The sequence below is a fragment of the Pseudorca crassidens genome, chromosome 20 (assembly GCF_039906515.1).
Source record: "Pseudorca crassidens isolate mPseCra1 chromosome 20, mPseCra1.hap1, whole genome shotgun sequence".
Taxonomy (NCBI): Eukaryota; Metazoa; Chordata; class Mammalia; order Artiodactyla; family Delphinidae; genus Pseudorca; species Pseudorca crassidens.
Genome location: NC_090315.1, coordinates 17,985,223 through 18,010,592, shown reverse-complemented (window position 1 = coordinate 18,010,592; position 25,370 = coordinate 17,985,223). Strand labels below are relative to the sequence as shown.

The window sequence follows — 25,370 nt, the reverse complement described above, 5'->3', positions numbered from 1 at the left end:
AGGTCGGCAGAGCAGCAGCCCAAGAGGCCGCCGGTGGCAAGGCGAGAAGAGCTGAGGCCCCCGAGCCTCGGCTGCGGACCAGCTTGCCCCTCGGGCGCGGACCTCAGAGAGGAGGGCGGGGGCGGGGACGGGGCGGAGCGGAGCCGGGGACCTGCGCCTTAAAGCTCGCTGCGCTCGCCGGTCCTCCGCCTGCCGCGCGCCACCCGCCCAGCTTCCTCCTCCGTGCTTATCGCAGTCCGTGTTCTCTGCCGCTCTCGCCATGGCCGCGCTCACCCAGAACCCGCAGTTCAAGAAGCTGCAGGCATGGTACCACGAGCACGGCTCTGACCTCAACTTGCGCCGCCTTTTCGAAGGAGACAAGGACCGCTTTAACCACTTCAGGTGCGCGCGCGGGGCCAGGGGCGGGGCGCGGACGTGCCGGACCCGGAGGCGGCGCGCGGGGTCCGGCTGTGCAGGGCCTGGGCCGGGAGGGCTGGGCGGCGGTCCCCGAGGGCCCCCGGCTGCGGATCTGGGCGCAGGCCCAGGCCGCGCTTCGTCCTTGACGCCTCCTTGAAGCAGGTTTCCGGGTGCTCGCCGGAGGTCTCGGCGCCCCGGCAGCTTCGTCATGAAGATTGGGCCTCTCTGCGGCTTCCCCTCCACGGGGACATTTCTCTCCCCTCCCCCTCCACCAGTCCCTGCCGTTTGAAGCAGGCCATCCCTCCGCGGTTGTGAGCAAGGGCCCTCGCCGACGCGGCAGGCTCAGAAGGGCTGCCCCCTTCCACTCGGTCCCGGCCGAGAGTGTGCTCGGGACCTTCTGCAGGGTGCGGTCAGGGTGGGACCGGCCCGGGGGATTTGCGGGGAGCCGCGATGGAAGGGTGGAGAGGTGGGGCCGTGATTCCTGCCCAGGAGGCTAGGTCCGGAGACCCATGAACGACCAGGAAAGGAGAAAATCTTGGGGGTCGGGAATGGTCACTGGCACAGGGGTTCGGGAGGGGAGGTCTGTGGCTCCAGACTGGAAGCCCCTGATGGCCAGCCCTGTCATTTGGGTCCTTCCCTGAGTAAGTTGAGTCGCAGAGTGGAAGCTCTGGGAGGGAATTGTCACTCTCTGGCCTAGGCAGGGGCAGCTCACCCAGCTCCGTCTTCTCATGCCCCAGCTCAGTTTTAGCAGAGGAAAGGCTCCTCACCAGGGGTCTGCATCTTGCCCTGTGCTGCTGCTGCAGGTCGGCTTGGGGGGCGGACAGGTGACAGACGACACCACTGTGCTGGCCAGCTGAGGCTTGTTTGGATTTGGCACAGGGAGGATTTTTTTTTTGGAAGCATCTCTGATCAGGGATCAGGTTGGGGTGTGGTCAGCCGCTTCTGCCTTCTTTCTGCAGCTTGAACCTCAACACCAACCATGGGCATATTCTGTTGGATTACTCCAAGAACCTTGTGACGGAGGCTGTGATGCAGATGCTGGTGGACCTGGTAATGTTCTGCGTGGGGAGGCTTGACCCGTGACCCATGGTGTTGTGGACGAGCTGGGCTACTGACGTCCTCAGGTCCTTGAACATCTTTACTCACCCCTCTTAGTGGATCTCAGTAGCTGCCCCTGTGCCCCTGCCCCTGGCTCAGGTTCTGACCTGCATCCCAGGGGACTCAGTGCCTGATGTCTGAGCAGATCCTTCCCAGGCAGTGGGGGAGGGCACCAGTCTGCAGCCATTTGTCAGCCCCGCCGGGGGCTGCACCAAGCCTTGTGCTTGGGGCCTTGGACTCCTGGTGGCCAACGTGGGTGGGACCAGGCCTCAGTGTATTCTCTTCTCAGGCCAAGTCCAGGGGTGTGGAGGCCGCTCGGGAACGCATGTTCAATGGTGAGAAGATCAACTTCACCGAGGTGAGCAGGCAGACTCCGTATACCCTCCACAGCCTCTTCCTTCCCTTTGGGGTTCGTCTGACTGTTAGCTGCATCACCCTGTGTCCGTACCCCTCCTCTTAGGCAATGCTTTTGCTTAACCAGGGGCCCGAAGGCCTATTTCCTTAAGCAAGTTGCACAGCCTTGGGGTGTGTCTTCCCCAAGACTGCAGTCTAGGTCTGGTGAGCGTGGAATGGCTCCCGGTGTCTGCCTGGGGACAGCCTCTCTCAAGGCTGCAGGGAGAGGGCTTCTCAAGGCCTGCTCAGAGAAGTTAACTCTGATCCTTGCTACAGGTTTTGTCAGTGAAAAGACGACTCATGTCAAAATCAACCTCCTCAGTGGGAGGAGTCAACAGGATCCTTGCTACAGGTTTTGTCAGTGAAAAGAAGACTCATGTCAAAATCAACCTCCTCAGTGGGAGGAGTCATCAGGAAGCTGTGGCAAGGCCAGGCCTTGGCCACCCTGTGCCTGAATCGCCGTGGAACCCTGTAGGCATAAGAATCACTGAGCACTCAGAGTGTCATCCTCATGATGTTATTATCCTCGTTTTACACGTGAGGAACCTGTAACTCAGAGGTCAAGTCACTTATCCAGTGTCATTCTGTAAGTGGCAGAGCCACTATTCAAACACCCCTGTCTTTCACTGCTGGGCTAGGCTGAGAGACGGCAATCAAGGAGGGCTTCCTGGAGTGGTGCGTTTGTCTACAGACTGTGGCACAGGAGTGAGGTTGGGCGGGGTGAAGGCAGTGTGGCATGAAGCCCTCCACCTTAGTGAGCCTCTCCCTGCGTTGGAGTCCTGAGATCATCCCTTCCTGTCCCCCTGGAGTCTCAGACCTGTTTCTTTCAAGGACTCCTCTGCTGCCTCCAGCTTGATGGGACTGTTGCTCTCACTTGCTAAGGCCAGCCGCCTGGAGCCTATCACAGGCTTAGGGTCTGGTTTGGTTTCCAGTAGTGGGTGTGATGGGATGCTTGGTGAGGGAAGCTTGAGTTGCCTGTTTTGCTCCACTTCCAAAGGGCCAGGGACACCTTTCAAAAGGAGCCAACGAACACCGTGTACTTTCACCAGAAAGATGAGACTGGGCTTCATGAGCCTGGGTCCTCTGTAGCCAGTCATTGCTTGTCTCTGACCTGTGTTGTCACCGGTGTGCCTTTGCTCATTCTTTGTTCAGCTTTCCTTGACTTTTCACGCCCTGAACATCTGTGGGTCGTTGGGGCCTGTCCCAGGCCTGTTCCGGTCTCCCTCCCCTTGCGACTGTCTGCAGCACGTAAGGGAGCAGCACACGCCTTGCCTTCCCTCTAGGACCTGGAGCGGCCCCTATTTGCATGAGCACGCAGTGGGTTTTGAGTATGAGACCATGGTACTAGCAGACCTTAGGGCCTGCGTGTCCAGTGGATAAAGGGCTGAGCTGACTCTTGGGGCCACACTGCATCATGCCCAGCTGGGAGTGTGGCTGCCCTGGGGTGGAGGCCTTCACGCGCTGACTCTCGTCCCCAGGATCGGGCAGTGCTGCACGTGGCCCTTCGGAACCGGTCAAACACACCCATTTTGGTGGATGGCAAGGATGTGATGCCAGAGGTCAACAGGGTCCTGGAGAAGATAAAGTCTTTCTGCCACGTAAGCAGCTGCTGGGCTGGACTTCCCCTTGGCCGTGTGTGTGTGCTTGTATTTGGGAATCTGGGGATCCTGATGGGCCGCCCTTCCACGCTCCTTGGAGAGGACCCCAGCCCTCAATGCAGCCTGAGGTGGCGGTGGTCTCTGTGACAGCTAGCCATGGAGCCTCTGCTAAGGCAGGAATTTCCCTGACCCTGTTCTCAGGGAACCCACCACTGGCAGCAGTAGAGCAGCCTCCTTCCTGAGCTCTAACGCCTGTGGGCTCACGGTGACAGTCTGGCCCGGACAGAGTTCTGAAAAGAAAAGTGAGGCCCCTGAGGGGTGGGATAGTCGGGGAGAGACTTGCTTTTTCTGACCTCTTTAGTCATGTGCCCTTATTGCCTAGTCTAGAACCAGACGAGATTTAAAATGGAACATTTTCTTGACCACACCCCAGCCAACTCTCCAGAGGCAGCTTTTATAATGTTTACTGTCAATCTTCCAGAAGTTTCCTATGCATGTACTAGCATGTCTGTCGTCTCTTCTTTGAAACACGGGCACACGTGTACACACACATGCAGCTTGTCCCTGTGTCAGCATTAATGTACACAACTGTGCTTCCTTTTCCTGTGTGGGGGTGTAGGGGTTGCCTCAGAGACCAGCTAGAGATTTCCCCACATCGCCTGCCATTGCCTCAGTGTCTACCCCACGGTGATTCTGCAAGAGTTGGTGGATGTCCTCAAGCGTGGAGTGCAAGGGTGATGTCTGTGGGCTGGACGGTTTGTGTGGCCGTGTGCATGTCTGTACGTGTGGGTCACGCATGTCTGTACGCGTGCTCTGGGAGTGATGATCTAGGCTCTAGTCAGCTGGTCGCTGAGAGCAGCGTCCCCCACGTGTGACTGGTCATCTTCAGACCTGAAACGGCAGGAGGTGATCTGGGCATCCGTCCTAGAGGCTAGGCAGGCAAGTGAGTGGGGCTTTGCAGGGTGAGGAAGGCTTGGGATCCTGATGAGAATCTGGATTCCAGAATGTCCCTTAAGAGTGGTTGGTGTTTGTGATGGGCTTTGCATGGGATGTAGGGTTGGGCGTTTCCAGACATCTGCTGTGAGCGGCAGAACTGATGTGTCTCGGAAGCAGGGTGCCCTGTTTGGTCAGCCCTTGTGTGCTCGGGCATGCCATGTGGAGAGTGTGTGGCACTGGTCGTCTGGGAAGCTGTTTCCAGGAAAGCCCTCCCTTATAGCTGGCTGCTGGATACCTGACTCAGACTGATGGGCTATTTATAGTTCAGAATAGCTGCTGAATAGCAGCAATTCCATGGTAAGGAACACTCCCCATGGCTGTGCTCTCAGGAGTTCGCCAAGATTGGGTGAGGATGTTCACCATGACCTTGATTGTCACGGCAAAAACCGAAAACAGCCTGACCTCATTTATCAGAGGAGTGACCAGTGAAGTCAGTGTATGTTCATAAACCGTAGTCCTGGGCGCCATTAGGAATTAGGGAGCTACAGTTGCATTGACCTGCTGTGCTGTTCAGGATATACTGAAGTTGAAAAAGGAAGTTGCAGAACGGGTGTGCTTTTGTAAGACCCCCTATCTGGTTAAATAAAGGGTATATGTAGTAATAGTAAAGATACACAAAGTTCCCCTCTAGGCTGCTTCATTATAACAAAACTCATGGTGAGATTGATTGTTGAAAAGCTGAGCAACTTATTTTCTTTCTGTATTGATGGAAAATTGCTCATGGCAGGTGATGATTATCTAAAAGAAATAAAGTTACTGGGTCTTACTGGTTTGGGGAAAGCCACGTATACTAGTTTCCTATCGGTGCGTAACAAATAACTCCAGAATCGAGCAGCTGGAAACAGCAGTCAGCGTTTCTGTTGACTGGTTCTGGCTCAGGTCTCATAAGGTGGTAGTCAAGATGTTGGCCCAAGGTTACATTCATCTGAAGGCTTGATGGGGGTTGGAGGATCTGCACTCAAGATGGCTCACTAGCAATTAGTGCTGACATTTGGGAGGCTTTAGTTCCTTACCTTGTGGACCTCGCTACAGGTTGAATGTCCTCATGACAAGGTAGCTGATTTTTCCCAGAGTGACTGATCCAAGAGAGAGCAAGGCAGAGTGCCTCAACGTCTTTTAATACCTTGAGGTAGCATCAGAAGTTACTCTTTCATTTCTGTAATAGCCTCTTGGTTGTACAGGTCAATTCTGATCGAAGTGGGAAGGGACTACACAAGGACATGAATGCAGTGCCAGGAGGTGAGGATAGCTGGGAACCATCTTAGAATTTGGTTATCATAGTCTCCCTTCTGGCTCCCAGTGATTCATCATGTTCCTTCCACATGCGAAATACCCTGTTCTCTTTCTCTTAAGCCATATGCCATTACCATATCAGCTAGAAGTGAAGAACCTCATAATCTAAATTAGATACAGATATATCTGTATTTTCTTTAATACAACTTAAATACAGTTCCTTTTGATCTGAAGATACGTGAATTAAGTAGACAAGTTATTTATCCCCTACACACCCAACCTACAATGGTGAGATAGGCGTAGGATAACTGTTATAGGATAATTCCTTTTCAAAAAGGAAGGAAAGTGGAAGGCACACAGGAAACATTGGTCCAAAGCAGTTCTGAAATTGAGCAGGACACGTGTTGGCAATTGCTTGGTTAGGACTCAAGGCCTGGGAATTGTTCCTCAAGGCTTTTGGCTTTGCCCTTAGTCATCCTTTTTACATGAAAGGTAGTCTGTGTTTGTAATTGCCTAGTTTTTTCAGCCTGCTTACTGCCTATAGAAATGTAGGTTTTTAAAGATCTCTTTTCTGGGACTTCCCTGGCGGTTCAGCGGTTAAGACTCTGCACTTCCAATGCAGGAGTGCGCAGGTTTGATCCCTGGTTGGGGAACTAAGATCACACATATACACACCACGGCCTAAAACATAAAAAATATTAAAGATCTCTTTTCCTTTTTAATTTTTATTATTATTATTTTTTTGGCCATGCTGCATGGCATGTGGAATCTTAGTTCTCAGACCAGGGATCAAACCTGCGCCCTCCTGCATTGGAAGTGCGAGTCTTAACCACTGGACCACGAGGGAAGTCCCAGAGATCTCTTTTCCTTTTGTAATATCTCTGTCACTTTCAGTCCAGGCTGGTAGTGTTTCTGACAATTCAGTTATCTTAAAAACTTTGTGGGTCTCCTGTGAAGCTTACTGGGGGTGGTGGGTTCACTCCATTAGACAAAAGCTATACCCACAAATTTTTTCAAGATAAGTCCTTTCCTACAATTGCTTCTAAGACCACAGAGACAGTACTTTTAAGCTTTTTGGAAGCCTTACCTTCAGCCAAAATATTCTCTGTGTTACCACCTTAGTTCTTTCTGAGGTCTTAACAAAGGATTTTACAGCTATATTCTCTGCTTTACTTCTTGAAGCTTTTCTTACAGGGCCCTGGATTTGAACTTTGCCGAAGATCCATCTCCTAATTTCAGCATCAGTTATTTTCTGGAGAGGCTGGGAATTTTCAAATCCAGCGATTCCTGGCTTCTTTTTGTTTAAAAGTTCTTCATTAAGCTTGTTTCTCTCCTCTTGTATTTTATTGTAAGCAGTAAGAAGCCAGGTAGTTCCTATAACACAGCCTGAAAATCTCTATAGCTAGATCATCCAGATCATAATAGATACATCTTTTACTTTCCCCTTTAATGCAGGCAACAGTGTTATTAAATTTTCTTTCACTACATAACAAGGATTCTTTTTCCTACAATTTTCAGTAGTGTTTTCTTCCCACTTCTTTAAATCTGTACCAGCAGCCCCCTCGAGGACCATTAAACCTCTGCTAACAGTCTCTTCCAATGTTTTTTAGGCTTTCACTAACTCTCCTCAAGGCTCTTTTAGCTTTTACCCATATTTTTATTTTTTTATTTCAAAAAAAATATTTATTTATTTATTTTGGCTCTGCCGGATCTTAGTTGCGGCATGCGGGATCTTAGTTGTGGCATGTGGACTTCTTAGTTGTGACATGCAGACTCTTAGTTGCAGCATGCATGTGGGATCTAGTTCCCCAACCAGGGATTGAACCCGGGCCCCCTGCATTGGGAGCACGGAGTCTTACCCATTGGACCAGGGAAGTCCCTACCCATATTTTTAGATTTTTGTTATGGTAATACTCTACTTGTGGCACCAAAGTCTGCATTAGTTATTTGTCATTATATAACACATTCCACCCAAACTTGGCTTAAAATAGCAGTAAACATTTACTATCTCACACGGTTTCTGTGGATCAGAAATTGAGGCTTAACTGGTTGGTCTTGGTTTGGGGTCTCTCTTGAGGTTGTACTCAAGATGTCGGCCAGGGCTGTAGTTATCTGAAGGTTTGCTGGGTTCTCGAGGATTCTCTTCCAAGGCAGTTCCTATTCGTGGATGGTGAGTTGGCATTGGCTGTTGGAAGAAGGCCTCTGTTCCTCACCACACTGGCTTCTTCATACAACTGAGTCTTCTCATAACATAGTAGATGGCTTCCCCAAGAGTGAGCTATCCAAGAGAGCAAGGCAGAAGCTGCATGGTCTTTCCTGACCCAGCTTCTGAAGTCACACTCCATCATCTCTGCAGTGTCCTAATGGGTGCATAGTGAGCCCTGTACAGCGTGGGGGACCCTATAGGGATGTGAATACTGGGAGGCAAGAATCCCTGGGGTCCATGTGGAGCTTGGCTGCGTGTATGTCATTTCTGTCCCTGGCACAGACCAGTCACAGTAGTTGACATTCCACATCTCTTGGCCTCTGTCATGTTAGGTTCTGCTGAAAGTTTGCTCTTGTTTTGCAGATTCTGACAATGTTGCTGTGAGGTGGGGATGTCACCCCGCTTATTAATGATGAGAAAAAGGGTCTAGTTGGGGCTGAGTGTGGCAAGGATGTGACACTGTGTCTCAGTAGGCCTGTGATAGGGCCTGGAGGTCGGGACTGAGGTGTAAGGATACAGAAGTAATGATACATTTGAGCAGCAGTTTATACTCAGGGATCTGGGCTGATTACATCTCCCTGCTCTGTGCCAGCGTGTCCGGAGCGGTGAATGGAAGGGGTACTCAGGCAAGTCCATCACGGATGTCATCAACATCGGCATCGGCGGCTCTGACCTGGTAAGGAGGGGGCTGCCTTGGGATGGGGGAGGAGGGGTCCCATCCAGGGCCTTGGTTTCTCCAGAGATGGGACCTGGCTGTTCTCACCTCTCGTGGGCCCCGGAATCTTGTTTTCTGATGCTGCGTCTCCCCACAGGGACCCCTCATGGTGACTGAAGCCCTCAAGCCATACTCTTCAGAAGGTCCCCGGGTCTGGTTTGTCTCCAACATCGATGGGACCCACATTGCCAAAACACTGGCCGCCCTGAAGCCTGAGTCCTCCCTGTTCATCATCGCCTCCAAGGTACGGCCCTCAGACCCGGCCTGACTCCCAACCCTGTGTGTGTTGGGGTGCGAGGGGGGGTGGATGCTTTGCCACTGCCCTGGACTCTCCCAGCTGCTCTGAATGAGCCATGCTTTGTGGATCAGGTGGGCACAGCTGCCCTCAGACTCTTCCTTATCTGGTGGCAAAAACAGTTTACCTGATGAAAGCCTGGACTGGTCCGTATGAGCCTTCATCTTAGGCATACCCACTCACTTCAGTGAATGTGCGCTCAGCCTGGGACCGTTCCCATCTTTCTCAGAGATCTGTCTCTAATGTCTGCTCCTTTCTGATCCCAGAGCCATGCCCAGATGATGTAAGCATTTTGTTTTTTGTCATCTATGCCCTGTTTACTCGTATCCATGCACATTAAATATTAAGAATTCCATCTGAGTTCTGAGATACAGCCTAGTCTGGGCTGAAGGGAGCCCCAGGTGTGTCCACAGCTGCTCCTGGAGGATGCTCTGGCCTTTGACCTGTGGTGGGGTGGCGGGGGCGGAGGGTGGGCTCTGGGCAGGTGGAGGTGTAGCTCTTAGGAGCGTTTCCCCTTTCTCTGTCTGTGAAGTCCTGGAATCACAGGATGACGTTGCTACTTCCAGGACCCTGCCCCAGACACAGTCACTGATCGTGGCTTTGTGGACATGTGGGTGGAGGTGATGGGGAGTGGCTCACACCTGCATGCACTGCTCCGTGTGCTAACTGGGCACCCACACGGTCTCCGCTGCTGAGCTCTGGCTCTGGGCCGTACCGACCTTGGCTGGGGACCGACTCCTGTACTCTCTGCCTGCAGACCTTCACCACCCAGGAGACCATCACCAACGCGGAGACAGCAAAGGAGTGGTTTCTCCTGTCAGCCAAGGATGTGAGTGCTGGGTGGGCAGTGGGCAGTGTGCGGGCTGGGAAGGACAGGGTGGGCCTGCCCGTCAGCCTGCGTGGCCACGCTTAGCCCTGTAGCCCCATTTCCCCTGAAGTTGGCAGCAGGAGGCATCCTTTCTGGTTAAGATATTTGGCTTTGGGACTTCCCTGATGGTCCAGTGGGTAAGGCTCTGTGCTCCCAATGCGTGGGGCCCCGGTTCGATCCCTGGTCAGGGAACTAGATCCCGCATGCATGCCGCAACGAAGATCCTGCATGTTGCAACTAAGACCCCGTGCAGCCAAAATAAATAAATATTTAGAAAAAAAAAAAAAAGATATTTGGCTTTGCCAGCCCAGACAAGCCAAATGTGGCAGACGCTGCTCTAACTGCTGAGGGCCGTTTCCTTAAGGCCACTGGCCCTGTGGAATCCTCTCTACCCCTGGCCCCTCCAGCTTTACAGCGGAGACACCCTGGGCCTTGTGCGCCTGTGAGGTAGGCTGGGCTGCCTGGCCTCTGACCCCTCTGTCCTCTCCATCTTGACATGGGGCTCCTCCGACAGCCTCCGAACCGAGGACTGGGAGCAGTGGGTCCCCCCCGGGGCCTTGGTTTCTCCAGAGATGGCAGGGTTACTGCCCCTGGGGGGCCCCTGGATGGGTGTGGTATAACTTGGCTCATCTCTTGCAGCCTTCCGCAGTCTCGAAGCACTTTGTTGCCCTGTCTACCAACACTGTAAGTGCCCATGAGGGTTCCCATACTACCTCCCTGGGAGGGCCCAGGCCAGGTCAGGGTCATGGCCTTTCCGAATACATCAGCTGAGGTGTGTTTCACAGGTTCAGGGGTCTTGGCTCAGCTGGTGGGGTAGAAGGGTTGGTTGCCTGTGAGGGATGTGAGTTGCAAACCATCCTTACCTTTTCTGCAAGGCAGACAAACCTCTGCTGCTCCAGCAGGGGGCTTGCAGTCAGTGGGATCACATTAACCCCACCCATCTCCCGGGCCTGGCTGATGGCCACAACATTCCACACATGTGACCTCCCCTGGCCTCTGCCACTGGCCTCTCCCCAGATGGGATATGCTGGGTACGGGTGGGGGATGCATCCCATTTCTCACATAAGGACATTAAGCCCCAATGAAGGGATGTGACTTGTCACCCAGTGATTGCATGAGTCAGTGATGCCGGGATTAGAACACGGGACTAGAACGTGGTTACCCACCTGCCAGTTCCTCCTGGCCCCGGCTTGTGCAAGGTGGGGTCAGGGGCGTGTCAGCGGGCAGGATGGGGCTGTGCTGTAGGGGTCGCGAGGAAGGCAGACCTGGCTGAGCACTTGCTGTGTGGTGGGCTTTGTGCTGGGCAGTCTGAGCCGGAACCACACCCGGGTCCTCCTGACTCCACTCCTTCCGTGTCACCCCCACCCCCACCCATGCCTGCAGTGCTGACTTGCCTGTGGGGGGAGACAGAAGGACATCTTAAGGCTGGCCAACCACAGTGCCACTGTCCACCTTCTGCGGGTAGAGCTCAGACTGGTCAGTGGGGCGTCTCCTGTGGGGTCTAGGCAAGGGTTGCTAACCCTGTCTGCCCAGGGGATAGAATAGGATCTCTCATTCCCTGAAGGCTTCCTGGGGTGCGGTCACCATCCCAGTATTGGAAGGGCTGGGCAGGTGTCCGGGCTGTATGTTTCCTGGCCTGGGAGGTTGCCCCTGTCCGTGCTCAGTTGTTTCCCAGAGGTCCCAGGGGGTCTGGTCCAGGAGATGGTCTTGCAGAACATTGTGTGGGCCAGGTCCTCAGGGTGGCTGCGCAGCCCCTTGCAGCAGGAGGGGTTTGTAAGCACTGGGCCACGGGTGTGCTGGACGTGAGCTGGCCTGGCATCTGGCTCTGGGGGTGGGTGGCTCCTGGTCCCGCCTGGACTCGCAGGTGGCTGCAGCGCAGCCCCAGTGGTGGCACGACTCTTCATGCCCTGGAGCCGCTAACATGTTCCTGTGCCGCTAACCCAGGCTTCCTTCCTTCTCTTTCCCTTTGCCCTTTTTAGGCCAAAGTGAAGGAGTTTGGGATTGACCCTCAAAACATGTTCGAGTTCTGGGATGTAAGTAAAGGCACTTCCCCGTGGTGGGTGAATCATGTGTCCTTTGCCAGGTCAAGCCGCAGATGAGGGGCCCATAAGGTCAGGTCGATATTTATTGAGCACCTGCTGCATGCCTGCAGCAGGCAGGAGGCCCTCAGAGAGGCTTGTGGGGCAGGAGCAGCTTCGCTCAGTCAGGATGAGGGCTCCACTCCCACCGAGGGCGGGCTTGCAAGGCCAGGGTGACATTCCCCTGGGCGGGGTAACCGGAGCCACCCCTGTCCCCCTCACTAAGCTGAGGTTGTGAGTTATTCTCAGTGATGACCTTTCTCTGAACTACAGCCGCAACCTGTAAAGACCAAAGGGCAGGGTGAGGCGGGAGGTGTGACTGAGCAGGCCTGGAAAGGAGCTGCAGGGGCAGCTGGAGGGTGGCAGAGAGGAGGTGCCTGGGTGGGGCCCCGCTGGGCAGCTCGCAAAGCCAGCATTGCTGAGTGGCAGAGCTGCGGGCCACTCTAATGACAGGCGGTCACGCAGACTCATCTCTGCTAGAGCCACAGCTGGTGCCAAGCAGTGAGCAGGAGCTCTCCTTGCAGCTTGCCTGAGTGCAGCGGTGGTGTGAGAAGGGCTCGGGTCGCAGAATGCAGGGAAGGCTCGGGGGGCAGAGATGCGGTGCAGGGCGTGGCGTGGGTGCCTTGAATGCAGTGGGTGTGGCCCTAACACGTGACTTTGGCAGGTGTACCTAAGAGGGCATCGTCCGGTTGGGGATTTTCCCAGTGGGGCTGCTTCCAGGCCTTTATACTGGAAGCTCTCTGCTTGGCGGCAGCATCTGAAGATGTAACTTCCTTTGAAAGCTCTAAAGGCCTGGAGTCTGGGAGAGGATTCCGCCCTCACGCCCTAAGGCATCTTTTGTGTGTAATGAGTTAACCTCTTTCTAGAATGGGACTAGTTATGTACCGTCCTTGGAAGAATTGAGAAGAGTCACTCAAATCCTTTTCTGCGTCCTGTGGCTCAGATGAGGAACCCCGCTCGAGAGAGACTGTGCAGCTTCTAACAAATGTTGCATGCCTGTTAAACGAGGGGAGGTACCACCCTCCTCCTCTGCGGGATCTGGAGCCTGAGCAGGTGGTGGTCAGGGACACGTGGGGGCTCCTGCTAGCCAAGGAGCCCAGCGCAGCGGGGCTGTGTCGCAGCCTGGCTCGTCATTGCCTGTAACCACCCAGCCTGCAGAGATAAGTGGGGGTGTGGCTTAGAGACAGACCTGGGTCTCCCAGGTAAGGCCTAGGAATGACAGCTGGGCACAAGAACATGGAGCTGGGGCTGGCTAGTGAGGCCCGAGTGGCCAGGGTGGGCACAGTGGAGGCCTTTGCGGCCAGTCCAGACATAACCTGGAAGGACCTGCCTGGGTCGCTAAGGATGTATATTGGTGAATTGAGAAGGTGACGTCTGAGGAGCCAGGGACAGGAACAGGTGAAATTTCTGGACCCAGGGTCTCAGGTGAGACAGAGGAGTCACAGTAGATACAGGGATGTTGCTCTGGCTCTGAGGTAAGATCTGAAGAGTCCAGTCTGGCGTAGGTACGTGTAAGCGGTGAGGCCTGGTCAGCTGTGGCCAGCCACGGGGCAGCCTTGTGTGTCGGGATCAGGCAGTCAGCACGCATTACCGGAGAGCTAATTTTGGCCGATGATGTCTGAAGAGGAGCCAGGACAGGTACAGGTGGTATCTGAAGAGGAGGCACCAGGACAGGTAAAGGTACAGGTGAGGTCTGTGAATTCTGGAAGAATTCAGATATTTATTCTATCAAGTGGAGTCTGAGGAGCCAAAATTAGGTACATGTTCTTTTTTTTTTTTTTAATTTATTTTTGGCTGCGTTGGGTCTTCGGTGCTGCACGCGGGCTTTCTCTAGTTGTGGCGAGCGGGAGCTAGTCTTCGTTGCGGTGCGCGGGCTTCTCACTGTGGTGGCTTCTCTTGTTGTGGAGCATGGGCTCTAGGCGCGCGGGCTTCGGTAATTGTGGCACGCGGGCTCAGTAGTTGTGGCGCACGGGCTTAGTTGCTCTGCAGCACGTGGGATCTTCCCGAACCAGGGCTCGAACCCGTGTCCCCTGCATTGGCAGGCGGATTCTTAACCACTGCACCACCAGGGAAGCACGTCGCTAAGGTGCATTGTGAGAGGCTTATGGTAGACAAAGGTCTAGAGACAAATGTCTCTAGAAGTGTCAGCGGCCCAAGTCACTCAGGCACTGTTTGGCACCAGTGGGCTCTCGCCAGGCTTCCCTCAGGCTGAGATGAGCAGCCAGGGATCTGTCAGGTCTCTGGGAAGAGTCTGTTCAGGTTAGGTTTGTATAGTGGGGTCTGCCGGCATGGTCTGTAAAGCCACGTCTGCTTGAGGTCTCAGAAGCTGGACAGACAAGGTGTGTATAACTAGGTGTCTTAGGGGAGGCCTGAGGAGCCAAGATCAGGCACATCTGGACAGAAGTGTGTTGGTCAGGTAAGGACACGAAAACCAAAGGTAGGCAGAGACACAGCTGAGTCTGACAGGTGGGACTAGAAATCCACCATCGGGTCCGGGTCAGAACTGTGTCCTCAGGTGTTGTCCAAGCAGTTCTGGTGATGCTCAGGGCGATGGTCCTGGAGATGGTCCTGCGTCCCCTGGGAAAGGACTGAAAAGCTGGAGTCAGGCAAAGAGATGGAGCGCTGCTTCCATCCATCTGGAAGGTTCATGAATTCTGCGTCTGTCTCAGGTACACAGAGCAGGTCTGTCAGGTAAGGTTTGAGGAGTTGAGGTGAGATACAGGTTTGTACTTTTGGTTCTTGAACAGGTGAGGTCTGAGCTGCTGAGGTCAGTCCCTGGTTTGTATTCCAGATTTGAGGAGCTGAGGTTCAGCACTGGTAGATAGAACTGAGTTTCTCAGGTAAAATCTGTAAAGCCAAAGGTAAGCCAGAAGTAGGTTGAAAAGCCATGTTTAGGTTCATTAAACTCTGTCCCACAGTTGAGGTCAGGCACAGATAGGTAGAACAGATCTGTCAGGTGAGCCCTGAGGAGCCAAGGTTGGGTTCATCTAGAAAGACCTGGATCTCTTAGATGATCTCTGAGAATATGAAGTGAAGACAGGTGGATAGAGGTAGGTGTCTCAGGTGAGATCTTGGGAGCTGGGACTGGGCACAGGTGAGTAGATCTGCATCTCCCAGGTAAGGTCAGGATAGGTAGGTAGAACTGCATCTCTGCCTGTCTTGTAGAGATGTCTTACGAAGTTGTAGAGTTGTGGCCAGGCACAGGTATGTGGAATTGAGTTTCTCAGGTAAGGTCTGTGGAGTTTGCATCTGGTACAGGTTTTATCCTTGGGTCTGTCAGGGTGAGTTAAGCACAGGTGGGTAGAGCACGGTCTGTCAGGTAAAGTCTGTGGAGCAAGTTCAGGAAACTGGGTCTGTCCAGTGAAATCTCAGAAGTCACAGCCAAGTCCAGGTAAGAAGAACCAAATGTCTTAGATGACGTTTGGCGAGCTGAGATGAGGTACATGTAAGCAGAGCTAGCCTGCCGGGGCAGTCTCAGGAGCCAGGAACAAGCACAGGTAGGCAGAGGTGGCTCACCATGTGCAGTTTGAGGATCCAAGGTCGTGCACAGGTAGGCAGAGCTGGCCGTCCAGCTGCAGTCTCAGAAGCCAGGCTCAGTCACAGGTAGAACTGACTTGCCACATGTGGTCTTAGGTAAGCAGAGCTGGTCCACCAGGTACAGTGTAAGGTGCCAGGTTGGTAGAATTGGTCTTCTGGGTATCGTCTGAGGAGCCAGGGTCAAGCACAGGTAAGCAGAGCTGGTCTGCTAGATATGGTCTGAGGAGCCAGGGTCATGTACAGGTGGGTAGAGCTGGTCCGCTAGGTACAGCACGAGGAGCCAGGGTCATGTACAGGTAGGCAGAATTGGTCCGTTGGGGATGGTCTGAGGATCCAGAGTCAAACACAGGTGGGCAGAGCTCGTCCACTAGGTATGGTCTGAGGACCCAGGGTCAAGTACACGTAGGTAGAGCTGGCCCACTAGGTGCAATCTCAGGACCCAGGGTCATGTACAGGTAGGCAGAACTGGTCCGCTAGGTATGGTCTGAGGAGCCAGGGTCATGTACAGGTGGGTAGAGCTGGTCCGCTAGGTATGGTCTGAGGATCCAGTGTCAAACACAGGTAGGCAGAGCTGGTCTGTCAGGTATGGTCTGAGGGTCCAGAGTTGTGTACAGGTAGGCAGAGCTGGTCCACTAGGTCTAGTCTGAGGAGCCAGGGTCATGTACAGGTAGGCAGAACTGGTCTTTCAGGTATGGTCTGAGGGTCCAGAGTTGTGTACAGGTAGGAAGAGCTGGTCTACTAGCTATGGTCCGAGGATCCAGGGTCAAGCACAGGTAGGCAGAGTGGGTCCACTAAGTATGTTTTAAGGATCCAGGGTCATGTACAGGTAGGCAGAGCTGTTTGGCTAGGTATGGTCTGAGGATCCAGTGTCAAACACAGGTAGGCAGAGCTGGTCTGTCAGGTATGGTCTGAGGGTCCAGAGTTGTGTACAGGTAGGCAGAGCTGGTCCACTAGGTCTAGTCTGAGGAGCCAGGGTCATGTACAGGTAGGCAGAACTGGTCTTTCAGGTATGGTCTGAGGGTCCAGAGTTGTGTACAGGTAGGAAGAGCTGGTCTACTAGCTATGGTCCGAGGATCCAGGGTCAAGCACAGGTAGGCAGAGTGGGTCCACTAAGTATGTTTTAAGGATCCAGGGTCATGTACAGGTAGGCAGAGCTGGTCTACTAGCTATGGTCCGAGGATCCAGGGTCAAGCACAGGTAGGCAGAGTGGGTCCACTAAGTATGTTTTAAGGATCCAGGGTCATGTACAGGTAGGCAGAGCTGTTTGGCTAGGTATGGTCTGAGGATCCAGGGTCAAGCACAGGCAGGCAGAGCTGGTCCACTGGGTATGGACTGAGGACCCAGGGTCAAGCACAGGTAGGCAGAGCTATTCTGCTAGTTAGGTTCTAAGGATCCTGGGTCATGTACAGGTAAGCAGAGCTGGCTGGGTAGGTATGGTCTGAGGACACAGGGTCACATACAGGTAGATAGAGCTGGTCTGTTAGGTACAGCATAAGAAGCCAGGGTCATGTACAGGTAGGCAGAGCTGGTCCGCTAGGTATGGTCTGAGGACCCAGAGTCAAGCACAGGGAGGCAGAGCTCGTCCACTAGTTATGGTCAGAGGAGACAGAGTCATGCACAGGTAAGCAGAGCTGGTCCACCAGGTACAGTCTCAGGACCCAGGGTCAAGTACAGGTAGGCAGAGCTGGTCCATAAGGTATGGTCTGGAATCTGGAGTCAAATACAGGTAGGCAGAGCTGTCTGACTAGGTATGGTCCAGAGATCCAGGTTTAAGCACAGGTAGGCAGAGCTGGTCCACTAGGTGTGGTCCGAGGACCCAGGGTCAAGCACAGGTAGGCAGAGCTGGTCCACCAGGTATGGTCTGAGGATCCAAGGTCAAGCACAGCTAGGCAGAGCTGGTCCGCTAGGTATGGTCCAAGACTCCAGGGTCATGTACAGGTAGGCAGAGCTGTCTGACGAGGTATGGTCTGAGGATCCAGGGTCAAGTACAGGTAGGCAGAGCTGTTTGGCTAGGTGTGGTCCAGGGATCCAGGTTCAAGCACAGGTAGGCAGAGTTGGTCCACTAGGTATGGTCCGAGGATCCAGGGTCATGTACAGGTAGGCAGAGTGGGTCCACTAAGTATGGTCTGAGGATCCAGGGTCATGTACGGGTAGGCAGAGCTGTCCACTAGGTATGGTCGGAGGAATCAGAGTCATGTACAAGTAGGCAGAGCTGGCCCAGCAAATGTGGTCTGAGCAGCCTGGGTCAGAGGCAGGTAGGCAAAGCCTGTCTGCCAGGTATAGTCTTGAGGAGACCTAAGGAGTTACGGTTGAACACAGGTAGGTAGACTTAGCTCTTTCAGGTGTTGGATTCAGGCAAAGGTATGTACCCTTGGTCTTTTGGTGATGCCTGAAAGACCAGGGTTAAGCCTGGGTTGGTAGAGCGGCCTCAATTCAGGCCCACAGCACTGGGGTCTTCTGCAGGTAGGCGGGACTCTGCGGGGCTCATAGCGGATACGCAGCCTCTAAGTTAGACATGAGTAGGTGGATGTGGCTCCTCGCAAGCAAGGACTTTGGGGCCAGCTGTATGTATGCTTGGGTCTCGCAGGTGACATGCTTGGAGCATGAGGTACACTGACCCAGGTCCTAGGAGTTAGGTCTGGGGTTAATCCCAAGTAGGTAGAAGCACATCTCTCGGTGGGGTCTGCTGAGCACAGATACGCAGAGATGTTTGCATCTGATGAGGCTGGAGGCTCCTTACTGAGGTGTTGGTGCCCAGGCCAAGCAGGGGTTGATAGTGTTGGATCTGTGTGTGAGATGTGGAAAGCCGAGTGAGACACAGGCGGTAGACCTGGCTGTCTCACGTTAGGCCTGGGAGCCGAGATCAGGCCCGTGGAGAGAGAGCTGGACCCCTTGGGAAGGCGTGAGGAGTCTGAGTGTTGGGCTCAGGGAGGGGGGCCTGGGTCTGTCAGTTGAGATGTGAGGGGTCAAGGTTAGGCACAGACAGGTATGTGAAGTCCGGGTGATTAGCTGAGCTGTCTGGAGCCTGCCTCTGACAGGCGTATAACCCTGTGGTCTGAGGTACTGGAGTTGAACACAAGTAGGTAGAGTTGACCTCCCAGGTGAAGCCATTGCATGCATACCCAGGGCTGCTATGTGGACCTGGCTTTGTCCGTGAGTCCGTGGATCAGGGTCACATGGACAGAGGTATAAACACGATCTTAGGTGGGTTTTTGTCCCCCGGTTCAGGTACAAATTGGCATCCCCGGGCTTGTTAGATGAAACGAATGGGGCAGGATCTAGCCTAGAAATACGTAATTGGTATGACGGGTAAGGCCTGAGAAGGTGGGTCAGACACAGGTGGGATCCTCAGTGGTAGGCTCAGGCACGGTCAGGTGGGTAGAGTGGACTCTCATCGAGGGAAAGGCAGAGTCATCGTAGGTATGTGTACCTGGGTCTACCTGGGGAGGTGTGCGGAGCCCTTGGGTTCAGGTAGGAGAGGTAGAACGAGCTGAGCCATGTCAGCCGGCTGTTCTTAGCACCCTGGTCAGGTGTGATGGGCAGAGCTCAGGGTGTTGCAGAGGCCTGAGGATCTGTAACCAGTCCAAGGTGTGGTCTGTCACTTTGGGATCTAGCTGGCAGGGTCTGAATTAATCAAGTGGGGAAAGAGATTGGATTATACCTGGTTGGAGAAGGTGAGGTCTGAGGCTCTGGGGCAGGTGAGGCACAGAACATGGAACTGACTGCAGAGCTACATCTCTAAGGCGTGGTGTGAGACCCACTGCAGGTGAAGGTGAGGTCTAAGGACCTGTGTCCGCAGCTTGAGGTCTCAGAGGCTCAAATCGGACACTAGCTTTGCTGGGCCCTCCCAAAACAAAAGTGAAGTCTGAGAACCTGACCTCAGTCAAGGTCAGCAGCCTGGAATCTGTTGGTCTGAGTGCTGGCTGTCTGCTCAGGCCAGTTTCTGGATTTGAGTCTATTGGGTGAGATCTGAGAGCCAGTGTCAGGCATGGTGTGGTCTGTGGGACTGTGACAGTCAGGTAAGGTTCCGCCAAACCCAGACCCTTTCTAGGTAAAGAGCCCCATCATTCATCTTATTATCCAAGCCAGAAACATCTGGGCCACATTTGATTCTGTCATTCTTCCAATTCATCCTTTTTTTTTTTTTTTTCCAATTCATCCTTTTTAATTGAACCTCCTGAATCAGTGGTCTGCATCCCTGCCGCCCCCATTCAGAGTAGCATCATTCTGTGGACGACCACTGGGGCTCCTAGATGGTTTCCTGCTTCCATTCGCTCCTCACCCACAGACTTCTTGGTTCTCCAGCCTTGCCTCTCAGCTTCTACCCTCCAGTTCTCATTCCTTCCTTCATCTTCTAGGTTGTGCTACACTTCTTCCTGCCCAGCGTGTCTCGTCAGGCTTTCAGGATAGAATTAAGCCTTAATGCCCCAAGGCATCCATTGGATGTAATGAATTAGCATCTCTCTTTTGCCTTTAGAAGGGTGCTGGCCTTGGACCAACCTTGGTAGTACTGAGAAATTGAGTCACTCAAAGCATTTTCCGTGGGGCTTAATTCTCTCACTGTTGAGAAAGGCTGCTCTTGCTGCAGGACCTTTGCATATGCTGTTCTGGCTGCTGGAATCCTTCTCCTCCCTCTGTGCTTCCCTGGGTAACACTTACTCATTCTTCACATCCAGGCTCAAGCACCCTCAGAGTCCTTTTATTCTTGGTTTCCTTTCTCCCAAGCACTTTATCTCATCTTCACATTTATTGGCATGATTGTTTCATTTATATCTTTCCCCCCCGTGGATTGTTTGTATTGCCTATGCTAGGAACATGGTAGGTGTTCCATAAACAGTTGTTAGGAAGACGTGACTGGAGATCTGAGGATTCTGAAGGTAAAGTGGAGTCTGCAGTGTGGCACGAGAAGGCACAGTGTGAATGGTAGACCTCAGTGTGTCTTGGGCTGAGGCTGAAGGTCAGTCAAGCCTAGGTATGAGCCACTGGGCCTATCAGTGTCCCAGGAGGCAGGGCTAGGTACAGCTAGGAGGTGCTGGGTCTGTCAGTACAGCCTGAGGAATCGGGAATGGGCACAGGTATGAGGCACTGGATCTCTCATTGTCAGAAGTGGCAAGGCCAGGCCCAGGTATGAGACACTGGGTTTATCAGTATCTGAGGAGCAGGGGCCAAGGCCAGGTAGGAGGTGCTGGGTCTTTCATTGTTCAAGGAAGTATGCGTGGGCACAGGTATGAGGCGCTGGGTCTCTTAGTGTTTCAAGAGGCTGGACACAGGTACGAGTCATTGGGTCTGTCGGTGTCCTTGGAGGCACAACCAGACACAGGTATGGGATTCTGACTTGTCAGTGTCCAAGGAGGTGGGCTAGGTGCTGGGTCTGTTGGTGCCTGGGGAGGCCGGACCTGGCACAGGTATGAGGCGCCGGGTCTGTCGGTGTCTGAGGTGGTGGGGTCAGCCACGGTAAGATCTTTGGTTGAGTCTCGTGGCTCTGGTCAGTCGCTCGTGTAGTCTCTGCCCTGTTGGTCGGCCCAGCAGTTGCCGGCGCCTGGCCTGCTGTCTTGCTTCCCAGAGGTGGGTTGGCCCCAGGGCCGCAGAGCTTCACCTGTAGCAGAGCATGGTTCTCAGGGGGCAAGTTTCGTGGCAGGAGGGAGGGGGGCGGGGTGTGCCAGCCCTTCCTCAGCGCCTTTTCCTGTCTCTCCTAGTGGGTGGGAGGCCGCTACTCGCTGTGGTCAGCCATCGGACTCTCCATTGCCCTGCACGTGGGTGAGTGTGCATGTTTGTGTTTCTGTCTCGGGAGACCGTGTTGCCGTCTGAAGTCGGGCTGGGGGCTCGTGTCCCTGAATACCTTCCCGTTCCCACAGGCCGCGGGCCTCTCTGCCCTTGGCTGGAACATTTCTTTCAGGTCAGGTGGGAAGGGCCGAGTTTCCTTGCGGGTTTGCAGGTTGGCCTTTCTCCCCGCCCCTCACAACTGCGGTCCTGCTCGCTCCTCCACGCCAGGTGGCCCTAGAGCTGCCTCTGTGCTCAGGGCTGACTCTGATTAGAGGGGCTTTCTACAGGCCCAAGTCCTCCCAGATCCTGTTTCTTCTGGCTCCCCCTCCAGCCTTTCCCCGGTTCCAGAAGAAGCTGTGTCCGCGTCCAGGAGGCTAGGGCATGACCATTTCTGTTGACGCTGCTTTTGTGTTGCAGGATTTGATAACTTCGAGCAGCTGCTCTCAGGGGCTCACTGGATGGTAAGTGCTGAGGCGTGTGTTCTCTGCCAGACGCTGGCCAGAAGCTTGTGGTTGGTCCAGCTCCCTCCCCCTCGCCCTCACTCCTTCCCTCCTGGGAAGATGCTCAGCCCCCGCCCACCCCGTTCTCATTTCAGGACCAGCACTTCCGCACGACGCCCCTGGAGAAGAATGCCCCCGTCCTGCTGGCCCTGCTGGGCGTGTGGTACATCAACTGCTTTGGGTGTGAGACGCATGCCATGCTGCCCTACGACCAGTACCTGCACCGCTTTGCTGCCTACTTCCAGCAGGTACCAGCTGCCAGGCCACGCCTTGGGTTGGGGGGCCCATGAGCCTGGGTGCCCAGGTTCCTGCTCCTCCAGCGGCCTTTTCCTCCATTACCCTTGGGCATGTCCAAGGCCCCCCTGTGCTCCCCAGCTCATGGAGAATCTTTGTAACCAGGATCTGTGTCAGTTGAGTTTGGCTACCGTGGAGGAGCATGAGTGGCTATCATGGTGCCCTGGCCAGTCAGGCTCTGGCTTGGCTCAGGGCACGTGCCTCAGCCAGGTCACTTCTTTCTTGGACATCACCCGACAGGGTGGGCCACAGCCTGGGACCCCCATGGTTTGCACTGCCTTTGTCCCTCCAGAAAAGCAAGTTTACACCCAGTCTGTGGTGCCTCTTTGGGCTACTCACAGCCCTCTGCCCCTGGAATCTCCACAGCCCCCCTGGAGCAGCCCCTCTCCCAGTGGATCCTGTGACTGGAGGAGGGGCTGAGGCTCCCCAAGGCCCAGAGTCTAGTTGGGGTGATGGCCCTCAAAGGCTATACAGTCCGGATTCCAGCCTGCCTCTCCATTAAGAAATCAGTAGAAGATTTTGTGACCCGTTTCTGCTCTTAGGGAGGTCCTCCCTGGACCTCCGTATACACCTTCTGCTGGTCATGGGTCCTTCAGAGCGGTCGAAGCCAAAAAGCTTGTGAGCTGTGCCCTCCCAGATGAGGGGACATAAAAGAATCACGCCTGCCCGTATCTCACAGAGCCAGGGCAGGGCAGGCGTGCCTGGTGCATCCCAGGCTGGTTTTGGGCATGTGCATGAAGGAGAAAGACTTGCAGATCGATGACTGGGTTTCTGGCCCCATTCCAGGGTGACATGGAGTCCAATGGGAAGTACATCACCAAGTCCGGCACCCGTGTGGACCACCAGACGGGCCCCATTGTGTGGGGGGAGCCAGGGACCAATGGCCAGCACGCCTTCTACCAGCTCATCCACCAAGGTAGGGCTCATCTGGCCTGGGCAGGAGTGCAGCTGGGGACGGGGAGGGCACGCCAGGAAAGACTCCTCCATGAGGTCAGCCTTCTCCTGTAGGCCACATGGGTGGTTCCCATGGGTGGGGATAGGCGCCCGGGTGACCACAGTGCCCTTCGCAGGTACCAAGATGATACCCTGTGACTTCCTCATCCCTGTTCAGACGCAGCACCCGATAAGGAAGGGTTTGCATCACAAGGTAAAAACCCTCTTCATGCTGTCTTAGGCTCACATGACACCTAGACCTCTTGAGACTGATGCATTAGTCAGCAGGACTAGTTTTCTGTTCCTGCCACCACAAACTTAGTGGCTTAAAGACAACACCCATTTATTATCGTGGTTTCTGTGGGTCCCAAGCCCATCATGGTCTGCTGGGTCTCTGCTCAGGTTCTCACAGGCTGAAGTCAAGGTGTCGGCAGGACCGTGTTCCCTTCCGGAGACTCTGGGGGGAAATCCTTTTCCTCATTCGTTCAGATTGTTGGCAGAATCCATTTCTATATGGTTGTAGGACCAAGACCTGGCTGCTTTGCTGGCAGCTGGGGGTCGTTCTCAGCTTCTAGAAACCCCCTTGACTCGGTCTCAGAACCAGCAAGGCTGGGTTGAACCCATCTGAAGCTTCGATTCTCTCCTGCATCTTCTTCTGTTGCATCTTTGTGGCTGACTCACTTGCCGTCCTCTTCTGTGATTTTTAAGGGCTATGTGATTACATTGGGCCCACCTGGATAATTTCCCTATCTTAAGGTCTGTAACCTTAGCTCTGTCTGCAGAATCCCTCTGTGCCATGCGATATAATACACACAGGCGTTAACAGCAGGGGGGCAAAGGTCAGGGAGCCAAGATCTTGCCTACCACAGCAGCAAAGGGGAAAAGCACCCAACTCCTGACCTGACAGAGTCCTTGAAGGGGACCGATCCTGCCTTTTCTTGGGTGTGCAGAGTAGCATGGGTTACTGTGGGCACAAGCTTTGGACGCGGGAGTCCTGGGTTTGAATTCTAATTCTTCCACTCTGTCCTTCTGGGATTCAGTGCTGCTGACTTGAGGAAACTGAGGCTCAACTAGAAAAGAGATGATGCCTCTCCCCCCTCAGGATCTTAAAAAATAGATGTTGGTAAAGTTCTTAACAGGGCCCTCGGCAAGCAGTACATAGTCCTCGAAGGGTAGTTATCATCGTTACCTACTTTCCAGTGTCAGCAGATGTGCTCTGGTGCCCCCCTTCCTCCAAGTAAGCTCCAGAGTCGGGGCAGGCAGCCTGACCCCGACCGCTGAGACTAACCCTGGCTGGGCAGTGCCAGGCAGTCTTGTCCATCTGCCTGAAGCTCAGACAGTGCTTCAAGATGGTACTCGACGTCTCTCTCGTCAGATCCTCCTGGCCAACTTCTTGGCCCAGACTGAGGCCCTGATGCGGGGGAAGTCAACAGAGGAGGCCCGGAAGGAGCTACAGGCCGCAGGGAAGAGTCCAGAGGACTCTGAGAAGCTGTTGCCCCACAAGGTCAGCCCTTCTCCTGAAGTGGGCTTTGGGTGGCATCCTGGAATTGGAAGGATAAAGTTGTGTGGCCAGGGCAGGGGCTCGTGGAGTGCCTTGCCTGCCTTGCACAGTAGGAGGGGCTGTCCTCACAGAGCTGCCCATCCCAGCCTCTGGCGCAGCGTGTGCTTCCCTTATGAGGAGTTAGGAATCACGACTAACTGGGGGACATTTCTGGGTGTTTTCTGAAGGTCTTTGAAGGAAATCGCCCAACCAACTCGATTGTGTTCACTAAACTCACGCCGTTCATTCTTGGAGCCTTGATTGGTAAGTGAGTGGGGAAGTCCCAGCTTCGGGTAGGTCGGACTGGGCTGGTAGAGCCCTAACGTGCTCCCTCCACAGCCATGTACGAGCACAAGATCTTCGTTCAGGGCATCATCTGGGACATCAACAGCTTTGACCAGTGGGGGTGAGTTGCTGGCTCAAGGGGAGGGTGGGGAATGCCTGTGAGCTGGCTGGTGGATTTCACTAGCAATGTTGGAAGCTTCCTCATACCATTCTTTCTCCTCGCCCTGGCAGAGTGGAGCTGGGAAAGCAGCTGGCTAAGAAAATTGAACCTGAGCTTGATGGCAGCAGCCCAGTGACTTCTCACGATTCTTCCACCAATGGGCTGATCAACTTCATCAAGCAGGAGCGTGAGGCTAGAAGCCAATAAACTCGTGCCCGGCAGTAGTCCCCGTTGTGACTGGTCCTTCTTGTCCCTCCTGCCCAGAGTCTGCACCGCATGGTCCTGCCCAGAGCACCCTCTGGTTTCGGGCTTGGACCACAAGCCCTTTGGCGGAAGCTGGTCTGGAATTGCCAGCCTCACCCTCTCCATGTCCAGGCCCCCTCTGTCTTACAGTTGGCTGAAGTGTTTCAGTGCAGCTGATTTTTCTGACCTGTGTTCATTGTTCATATACCAGGTAGCAAATAAAGATGCCACAAAGGAGA

At 54.2% G+C, this 25,370-nt stretch overlaps 1 protein-coding gene across 1 annotated transcript; it reads left to right on the top strand.

The window, feature by feature from the left end:
- The first annotated feature begins 171 nt into the window (after positions 1-171).
- On the top strand, positions 172-25,370 carry GPI (glucose-6-phosphate isomerase). The gene is made up of 18 exons (XM_067718290.1): positions 172-381; positions 1,356-1,446; positions 1,784-1,852; positions 3,366-3,485; positions 8,513-8,596; positions 8,733-8,879; positions 9,688-9,759; positions 10,438-10,482; positions 11,778-11,831; positions 21,110-21,170; positions 21,594-21,637; positions 21,772-21,924; positions 22,757-22,886; positions 23,041-23,117; positions 24,279-24,407; positions 24,632-24,707; positions 24,783-24,849; positions 24,960-25,370. Exons 1-18 carry the CDS (start codon positions 260-262, stop codon positions 25,093-25,095), a joined length of 1,677 nt encoding a protein of 558 aa, XP_067574391.1. The 5' UTR covers positions 172-259; the 3' UTR covers positions 25,096-25,370.

Excerpts from the sequence above, each read along its gene's own strand:
- GPI (XM_067718290.1), top strand. The coding sequence starts at position 260 with ATGGCCGCGCTCACCCAGAACCCGCAGTTCAAGAAGCTGCAGGCATGG. Across the intron at positions 382-1,355 it reads GACCGCTTTAACCACTTCAG|CTTGAACCTCAACACCAACC; the intron begins GTGCGCGCGCGG and ends TTCTTTCTGCAG. Across the intron at positions 8,880-9,687 it reads TGTTCATCATCGCCTCCAAG|ACCTTCACCACCCAGGAGAC; the intron begins GTACGGCCCTCA and ends CTCTGCCTGCAG.